Raw genomic sequence first — 9,680 nt, 5'->3', positions numbered from 1 at the left:
CATGTGTAATTTGGGACAAAAATTGATCCTCAGACGGATAAACAACAAGAAGATGAGTGAAATGCTTTAAAATATATAGATCTCTTTTTTAAAGAAGGTGCTCAGGAAAAGCCTTTCAACTATCTTTAATATTTACATAATATATGTTATATAATGTTCCAAAAGGTTAACAGTTCCAAACAAAGGATTATTTGCAGACATATATGAGGGAATACAAAGTTGCAGGATATCCTTCAGTAGATATTTTTTCTATCTTTTGTAACCTGCAGTGCAAGACATTAATGAAAGTCTGACACCTGGATAAAGATCTGATTTGTTGGCTTGATAAATACATGACAAAAAAAAAAATCTAATCTTTCGGGGTCAGTTTTCTAAGAAGTTCATACAAAAGCTTCACAGTCCTTTGGTTTTCTTCGCCATTATGGTTAATCCTGTATGCAGTACGGATAAGAAGGCTACACACTTCTTTTCTTGTATCCGTTCTCTCAGTAATCTGAAGGGAAACAGAGAGGAAATAATGCAATTATGTTGCTAAGGACTAAGAATACTCCATTAATATTTGCCACAAAACCACAGATCTGTCCCTCAACATGAAACACGTGAGATGCCCTCCCTTCAAAAGCAACTTCTGCCCAAGGTGTCTTTCCACGTATCTTGGTGGAACGGAGCAACTTCGAGATTTCCACTGTTCTCTCAAATTGAAGTGAAACAAACCAAGACGCCAAAAAGTTTTGAACAGAAACACAAATGGACAGACTGCGCAACCCTTTAGAAGTAATCTCCTGAGAAAACAACTACAAGCACATGAAGGTTTTGGTTGAGTTTGGGGAGACAATTCAATTCTGTAAAGCTTTGTAAAGTGAAAACAAATCCCCTCCAAAAAAAGATTACAAAATACCAGGAAAAGACCCTAAGCTGCAATTTTTGCAGATCAGGAGGGACTTTACTCTCCATTATCTGTGTGTTAATCTCAAAATCACTGCCACACATCTCAGTTTGGTTCCTTATCATTCTGCCTTTCATATATTGCCTTCAGGCCTTTTCAAAACACATGGAGAACCTAGCCACACATTAGTGATTACACAGATACAGTCAAAATCAATCAAACATATTCTAGCCTACAACAGCTCATGACCACTCTGCACTGGGGAATACTGAGAGTTTTGAAATTTAATTATTGTTGCTTTCTATAAAGAAACTAGAAATTGCCTTCAGTCTTCCTGAAAAATGTTTAAAGTAGCATAGTACAATACTACAGTATCACTGCTCAACAGCCACACTCCTCAAGGGAGAAACTAAAACCAGCAGACAGTAAAAATACATACAACACCCCTAATTTAATCATTACATTTTATGTCAAGAAGAAATGGATAATTTGTGAACTTAACACCTAAAATGCTAGAAATATCTTAGCCTTTCTTGAACAGAAAAATGTTGCATCTGCTTAGTCAGACAGAAGGAATAAACAGCAAAACAGGCTTCCAGTTCCCTACATCATAAATTCAGATTCCTTATACATTCCATATACCCTACAGAGGTGGAAGACCACACTGGTGCTGAAAGGAAAAACTTTTTGAAGTGCTAAAACTATACACTGACCCCAGACCTGCATGCATAGGAGGCCTGTACTTCTTAAAAGAATATGGTTTTATTGAGAGGAATAAATTCTTAATCTCATACCGAGATATCACTTTTATCTTGAGAGACACAAACATGTTTTACTCTTTGCACCAATATAACTGACGGCTGTCATCAACAATAGAAAGATACAGTGGCACGCTTCCAAAATTTTGTTCTTCTTCAGCTTTTTTCACACCTTAGGTGACACTCTCTCAGGTCTTAATTGTTTTTTTCTCTCAATTATTACACCATTTTCTTCTCTGGCTTTGCACCAACCTTCTGCCTCATCAATGTTAACACTTAGTAACTAGCTGTTTTACATAATGGAAAACAGAGAAGACAGTTCCATCATCTCTGCAGCAGCTGTGTAACTGGGAAAAGCTAAATGTTGCACATGTGGTCTCTTCCAGGTAAAGATGAACTGTGGGTATCCCTGAACTGCAAGCGACTACTCCAACTATTTCTGCAGCTGCATAGTCAGGGCAGCAACTTTTCTAGTGACATCTTGTCAATAAGTGTCAAGAAAGAATGTATTTTGACTGTAGCTAAAATAGATCCGTAGCAGGGTAGGTATAGCTGCTGTAGTCACAGTCGTCTTTAATTCTGTGTGTTCTTTATAAGAGGTAAGAACTTAAACCCAAAATAGCGTAAAAACAAAACAAAACAAAACAAAACAAAACAAAAAAAAAAAAAAAAAAAAAAAAAAAAAAAAAAAAAAAAGGAAAAAAGGGAAGGAACACTTACGTGGTAAATAAATTCTTGGGCAATCCTATGTCCACCAGAAGAAAATAGCAAAAAGTTGGTAAGAAGATGTGTTATAAGATGCCAGATATAACTCTGCTCTGTATCCATTATACTGTGTACAGCAGCTTCCAGATCTTTGACAGAAAGGACTGTACAGCTGAAGAGCATCATTAGATGATTATAGACTGCTTGAGCTTCTACCTGTAGGAAACAATTTCAAAGGATGCAGGATCAGAGAGGAATAAAGGTCATATCTACGGTATTTTCCTTTTGTATTTATTCACTAACAGGAGACTGAAACCTTGGCAGAAACTGCCAAAACATAAAAAGAGTCTCAATTTAAGCAGCAGGGAGAACAGGGAAGGAAGGGCTGTACACATTTCTTTTATACTGATTCAAATACACAGAGGTGGACAGAATGGATATTTTAACTTACTTTGGTCTTGCTAATTAAGCAGGCAGGGCATCAAGCCAGGATTTGACCTTTATTAATAATAAAAGGAAATGAAGAAAATCCCTCAGCAGAACATGGTCAGATTTTTGCATTGTGGGAAAAAGAACAGAGGCTCCTCAAGGGCTCATTTCAGTATTGCTGCTACAAATCAATTAAATGCCCATGCAACCTGACCTTGTCTGATAAAATGTTCTAGTAAGAACATTCTTCCTTCTTCCTGTGTTGTTTGCAACTTACATTTCTCACCTTTTGAATTAGCCCATAAAACCTAATTTTTACTGGGAGTAGAAAACAGAAGATTTTGGCACCTACTCAATAGAAAAAGAACTATAAGCAATAAATCCAAACAATAATTCTCTTCACTATATTAAAAATAAACCAAACAAACTGGTAGGAAAAAAAAAACAAATGGGCAAGTGCAGGAAAATGGAAAAATATACCACTGCAGACTTAAATGAAAAGGACACCTGTTTCTCAGCCATGTTCATTAGGACAATTTGTTTCAGTCATTTACCTGATCTTGCTTTTCTCATCCCTGTCCTATTAGCAATTCCACATAAAATGGCCTAAAAAAGCTGCTATTCTTAAATTATGCCTACAGCTACACATGAGGCAACAAATTATACCAGAACTTAAAGAAAGGGAACTATAATTCTTCAAGATTCCCTATTCCTCTGTCTATCATATTCTTGGTGTGCCTCCAACCCATGTGCCAGAGACTGGCAACCGATACTAGCAGGTTCTGCTCCATGGGCTCACTTAGCCTAGAAGACTCATTCTTAGAGCCAGAGTTACTATGACCAACCTCTAAGTTGTGTTCTTTTGATGTTCCCTAGCCTAAAGATATGAAAAGATTACAACAAATGAATAAACACTGAGGAGCAGAATACTCAGTCCTGCACATGAGTCCAGTCTAGGGAGCGCCAAAAGTAGCCTTTTTCTTCTTTAAACCATTTTAACCCTATGTATTCCACTCTTGCTGATATGTAAGCTGCTACATAAAGTAAACAGCAGGAAGATGAAATCTTGTCACCCCCTGACACCTTTCCACACAAAACCACCCTGAATGAAAAGTCCTTCAGCTTGGCATCTGCCAGAAGTTCTCCTCAACCAGTGAAAGGTGAAGGTGTTGAGGAGGAAACCATACTATTTGAAAGAGCTGAGAGCTAACCTGCCAAAGAAGAAATTAAAAGAAAAAGCAAATATCTAAATGAAGGCAGAAGCTTTGCATCAACTGTGGGAATTCTTCTGACCTGCGGAAAAAAAAATGTGGCAGTAACTAAAGAAAAGAATCATAATTAATTGAAATACTAGACCTCAGAGGACAGATGAATAACTGCATAGGCTGTCAATGGAAAAGCTTTTCTCTCACTGAAGACTGTTATGACAGAACAACAAAATGATAGAATGGGGGACACAGAGGAAGATGATTTTATATATGGGACAACGTGATTTCATTCTGTGATGGTAGAGTTATAAAAATGTTCCATACCTAGATCTGCACCTGTTGTTCTTCAGTTTCACTTACTCATGTTTATTGCCTGAGAATTGCCTTCTTTCCCAAAACTGCATTCTAAAACCAACTCTGGTTTCTCTACTTCACTGTAGCTATAAGCTAACTCTGCTCAACCAACATCCCAGCCCCTCTCCTCAACTGTAAGAAATTAAAAAGAAAAAATATGTAAAGTGATTGGGATGTGAGCTTGTGTTTGTAGTGCCATCTGGGTGGCGGGAGAGGAAGGCAATAAACCATTGCAGAACATTCTGTTGTACATGGACCATTAGATGTAAAATGAAAGTATGATGTCTGCATGTTTAAATAGAGCAGAATCTGTTTTCAAATTAAACTAGAGATGCTGTAGCCACCTTCTGAATCTGGGCTTTGTCGATCAGATTGCTTGGGCTAGTTTCAACTTGCATAAGAAGTCTAAATTAAAAGCTTTCATGTATCTGCTTGCATACACAGACACACATCACTCCTCATGCACTACAGTGCAAGAGGTTAGAACAATGCTTTCTTCTGTTAGAAACCTAGTATCTGGCAATATAACATACTTGTTACAACCTCATACACACCAAAAATCAGTAAAGATTCGTAAGAAAAATCAGAATAGATAGGGAAGGTGAGGATTCAGGACTGTGGCTGGTAAATCTCTTTACTGCTTCAGCTGCTCTTGTATTTTCTTCTCAGAAGATGCCATAACACACGAATGCCGAATTCTGCCACACAGTGATTAAAAAAATACCATTCCTAGAGTAGTTTTACTTGTGATTAAAAGCACCCAAGTTATCCAAAACAAAGCCAAACAGGTGCTAATCTATATAACATACTTGAAAAAGGGGAAAAATGTTTTCTAAATGTCACCAAGCAAACCCAAAAAAATTATCTTTCTAGGAGACCTTGTAAAGCCAATACCTTCTCCACTGTAGACCACTTTTCTTGTGGCATTCTTTGTTTTACAGCAATCAGATATAACCAGAGTACTGACTGCTTATTGCTGCTTTTACTGCCATTACATTACCCACCATTATTTGAGTCCTTTGTTGGCTTTCATTCTGAGGACAGTAGTAAAATGCCAGCAGCCACAGCAAAGCATCTGGTTCTACAGCAGCCTTCAGTAGTTGTTCTGCCGCAATGTCCACCCATTCTCCAAAATGAGCAATCAAAACCCATATTTCAAATAGGTCAAGAGAACTGGAAAATAACAAAAATACAAGTAAGTATTTGTTGTTATTTAACTTTTTAATGTCTTAAGTGAACTTCAGAAGGTGCTGGCATGAAAATAAAACTCCTTGAACTACTCTTCAATGGCCAATGCTTTATTTGCTAAGCATACAGCCATGTACTACCCTGTTATCTGCAGTCACCATCAAATGAGACACACGCAGTACTACTTAGAGATTAACTGTCGGTAGAAATAGACTATCCACAACAGCAGTTTCTAATAAACTGTGACAAAATGCTATGCATTAAAATAGACATCAGAGACTTAAATTCTTTATACTCCCCATCTGAAGGAGTCTCAAAACTTATCTCAAGTATTGTATTCTAACATACTGTTGCCTTACATTGTCTTCCAGTTTCTCTCCGTTGCTTTCCAGGGTTATTTTCTGGCGTCTGGTAATATATGAGGCATGTGTTTTTTGGTAGTTCCCAAGTAATTACACTTAGATGGACTAAATATTAAGTTTTTAGGATATTCATCTCCTGACTTCTAAAATTCAGGTCCTCCTCAATGAAAATTATGAAGGTATTTACAACTAGGTTACTGCAGTAAAAAAGTGTAGGAATAAGCTGTGGTCCGTTCTCACCTTTCCCACATGTACTCTTTTAAAGCTAAGACTAAGGAAGAGAGAAGTACCAGGGAGATGCAAACTAATGGTAAGTGTCTCTGAAGCAAAAAGTGTGGAAGGAAGAACAGACAGAATGATGGCTGGAAGGAGATTAAGAACCAAGAACAATTACTGCTATTAAGTTTGTGACAAGTCTGAAGAATTAGATATTTTTCTTATCTTTTATTGCTGGGGACTCCAAGAGGTGCTGTGTCACCCTTCCCAAGAAAGTCCAGGGGATCTTAGAAATCTCAAGAGTTCACGAAGTTGCCTGGTCATAAAATCACAGAATCAGAGTGGTTTGGGTGGGAAGGTACCTTAATGACCACGGAGTTCAAATCCCCTTGCTGTGGGCAGAGACAATTCCCACTGACCAGGCTGTGGAAGGCCCCATCCAACCTGGTCTTCAACACCTCCAGTGATGGAGCATCCAGAGCTTCCCTGGGCAACCAGTTCCAGTGTCTCACCACTCTCACAGTGAAGAACTTCTTCCTTACATCCTTACCTACCCTCTTCCAGTTTGACCCATTACCCCTTCTCCAGTCACTACAAGCCCTTGCAAAAAGTTCCTCCCCAGCTTTCTTACCAGTCCCCGTCAGATACTGGAGGGCCACAATAAGGTCTCCCTGGAGCCTTCTTTTCTCCAGGATGAACAACCCCAACTCTCTCAGCCTGTCCTCATAGGAGAGGTGTTCCAGCCATCTGACCATTTACATGACCCTCCTCTGGACCCACTCCAACAGATCCATGTCCTTCTTGTGTTTGGGACTCCAGAGCCAGATGCAGTGCTCCCAAGTGGGGCCTCAGGAGAGCAGAGTAGAGGGGAAGAATCACCTCCCTTGACCTGCTGCCCACGCTTGTTTTGATGAAGCCCAGGATACGGTTGGCTTTCTGTGTGTCTCTTGGTGTTGTCCACAAACTTGCTGAGGGTGTACTTGATCACACTGTCCATGTCACTGACCAGGATCTTAAACAGCACCAGTCCCAGGACCGATTCCTGAGGAACACCACTCGTCACTGGTTTCCAATTGGACATCAAAGCATTGACTGCAACTCTTGAGTGTGGCCATCCAGCCAATTCCTTATCCACTGAGTGGTCCATCCACCAAATCCACATCTCTTCAATTTAGAGACCAGGATGTTATGCAGGACAGTGTCAAATGCTTTGCCTAAGCCCAGGCAGATGATGTCTGTTGCTCTTCCCTTATCCACCAATGCTGTAACTCCATCGTAACAGATGTAATGTAATGTCACCAAATTTGTCTGGCAAGATTTGCCCTCGGTGAAGCCATGTTGGTTGCCACCAGCCACCTCCTCATTTTCCATGTGCCTTAGCAGAGCCTTCAGAAGCATCTGCTCTATGATCTCACCAGGCACAGAGCTGAGGCTGACTGGCCTGTAGCTGCCCAAGTCTTCCTTTTTTCCCTTGATGAAAAGGGGCTTCCTTTTGTCCCTTTTCCAGTCAGGGGGAACTTCACCAGGCTGCCATCACTTTTCAAATACGATGAGAAGTGCTTTAGCAACTTCATCCACCAAGTTCCCTCACGACTTATGGATGGATCTTATCAGCTCTCATGAACTTGTACACTTCCAGGTTCTTGAGATGGTCTTAAAGCTGGTCTTCAGTGGATCTTCCTTTTCCCAGTCCCTGCCTTTGCTTTCTGCAACTTCTGTAGTGTGGCTAGAGGCATTGCAGTGAAGACAGAGACAAAGAAGTTACCGAGAAACTCAGAATTCTTCATATCTCTTGTGACCAGGTCTCCTGTTTCCTTCTGGAGCAGGCCCATATCTTCCCTAGCTTCCTTTTCAATGACATACTTGTGGAAGTTTTTCTTGTTACCCTTGATTTCCCTGGCCATGTGTAACTTTATCTGGGCTTTAGCTTTCCTAACCTTATGCCTTTCTGCACAGACAACTTCTTTGTATTCCTCCCAGGCTCCCTGTCCTTGCTTCTGCTCTCAGTAGCCTTTCTTTTCCCATCTAAGTGTTTCCAGGAGCTCCTTGCTCATCCATGCAGACCTTCTGTCACTGTTGCTTGTCTTCTTCTAAGTCCAGCATAGCCCCTTCTCTTGTTTGTTCCTCTGTCACTTGGAGAAGGAAACTGCCATCAATGGATTCCAGGAGCCTCCTGGATTGGTGCCCTGCTGTGCAGTCCATCCAGCAGATATTGGGGTGGTTGAAATATCCCACTAGGATGAGAGCTTGTGAAGCTGATGCTGCTCCTAACTGTCTAGAGAGGGCTTCATCTGCTCCATCTTCCTAGTCAGGTGGCCTGTAGCAGACCCCCATTATGGTATCACCTTCACCTGCCTTCCGTTTAGCTCTGACCCACAAGTTCTTGGTCAGCTCCTCATCCATCCTCAGGCCAATTTCTATGGACTCCAGCTGATCACTGACAGAGGGGATGACACCCCTTCCTCTTCTCCCCTGCCTGGCTGTCCTAAAGAGCTTGTATCCAACTATTCCTATGCTTCAGTCATAGGAGCCATCCCACCATGTCTCAGTGATGCCAAAAACATCACGGCTCTGCAGGCACGTGCACGTCTGTAACTCTTCGTTTGTTCCCCATGTTCTGCTCTCTTTGTTTGCATAGAGACATTTAAGCTGCTCCCTCACTGGAGCTGGTACTTCATGTGCTCTCTTGCTGGCCTGTGATCCTCGTCCAGGCCCAGGGCATCTGTTTCTGTCATTGGCCTCAAGGTGGGGTGGATTGATGGGCCCCGCCAGCCCCCAGAAGACCAGGTTTCTCAAGGTGAGACTTGTGGTCTAAGTAGCTGAAGCCCTGGCTGTGGCACCATTCCTGTAACCAGTTATTGATTTTAGCAGTTTGATTGGCCTTTTTAAGCCCATCCCTTTGACTGGGGGGGTTGATGAAAGTCCTTATTGCACTCATGAGACCTTCACCACCGCTCCCAGGGCTCTGTAGTCCCTCTTGGTACTCTTCAGGTTGCTTCTAGCTGTATCACTGGTGCCCACGTGAAACAGCAGCAGTGGGTAGTAGGGGGTTGGACATACAAGATTTGGTCCTCTCTGTGACATCCTTGTTACGAACCCCCAGTAAGCAGTAGAACTCTCTAGAGAGAGAATCAGGTTGGCAAACGGCTTCCTCTGGACCTCTCATAAAGGAGTCACCTACTACTGTCTCTCATCACTTTCTTGGCTGCACTAGTTGTTACACATGGAGCCAATCTGGCTGTCTTACTTGGCTCTGAGGCACTGGTTTTTTCCTCTTCAGTCTGCAGAGCCATGAAACAGTTCTGCACGGGCACTTAAGGCTTTGAGGGAGGTCTCTTCCTCCTGCTAATTCTTACCTCTACCAGTTTCCAGTTCTCAGCATTGCTGGGTTACCCCTGTCTGGGTGTGCTGCTGGGGGACTTTTTGGCTGCTTGGCCATAGGCTGTAGGTTCACTGTAGATCGCCCTTCAATCTAGCTGTCTATCTCCTCTGCCTCACTGATGCTACTAGTCTTTTGACAATCTCTTGCAGCTAAGCCACCTGCTGCAGGAGGTCCTCCACCTGGGCATACCTT

The 9,680-nt window shown here is 41.6% G+C and overlaps 1 protein-coding gene across 1 annotated transcript in view; it reads right to left on the bottom strand.

Moving 5' to 3' along the window:
* Nucleotides 1-349: 349 nt before the first annotated feature.
* Nucleotides 350-9,680, bottom strand: part of FANCC (Fanconi anemia, complementation group C) — a gene marked incomplete at its 5' end in the record, with an annotated part of 31,521 nt that continues 22,190 nt past the window's right edge. The window contains 3 exons of the mRNA XM_008942072.1: nt 350-493; nt 2,365-2,565; nt 5,345-5,513. Coding sequence (XP_008940320.1) covers nt 350-493; nt 2,365-2,565; nt 5,345-5,513 — 514 coding nt within the window. The remainder of the gene's footprint in view (nt 494-2,364; nt 2,566-5,344; nt 5,514-9,680) is intronic.

The sequence above is a fragment of the Merops nubicus genome, unplaced genomic scaffold (assembly GCF_000691845.1).
Source record: "Merops nubicus isolate BGI_N331 unplaced genomic scaffold, ASM69184v1 scaffold176, whole genome shotgun sequence".
Classification (NCBI taxonomy): Eukaryota; Metazoa; Chordata; class Aves; order Coraciiformes; family Meropidae; genus Merops; species Merops nubicus.
This window is presented reverse-complemented; position numbering and strand designations above follow the sequence as displayed.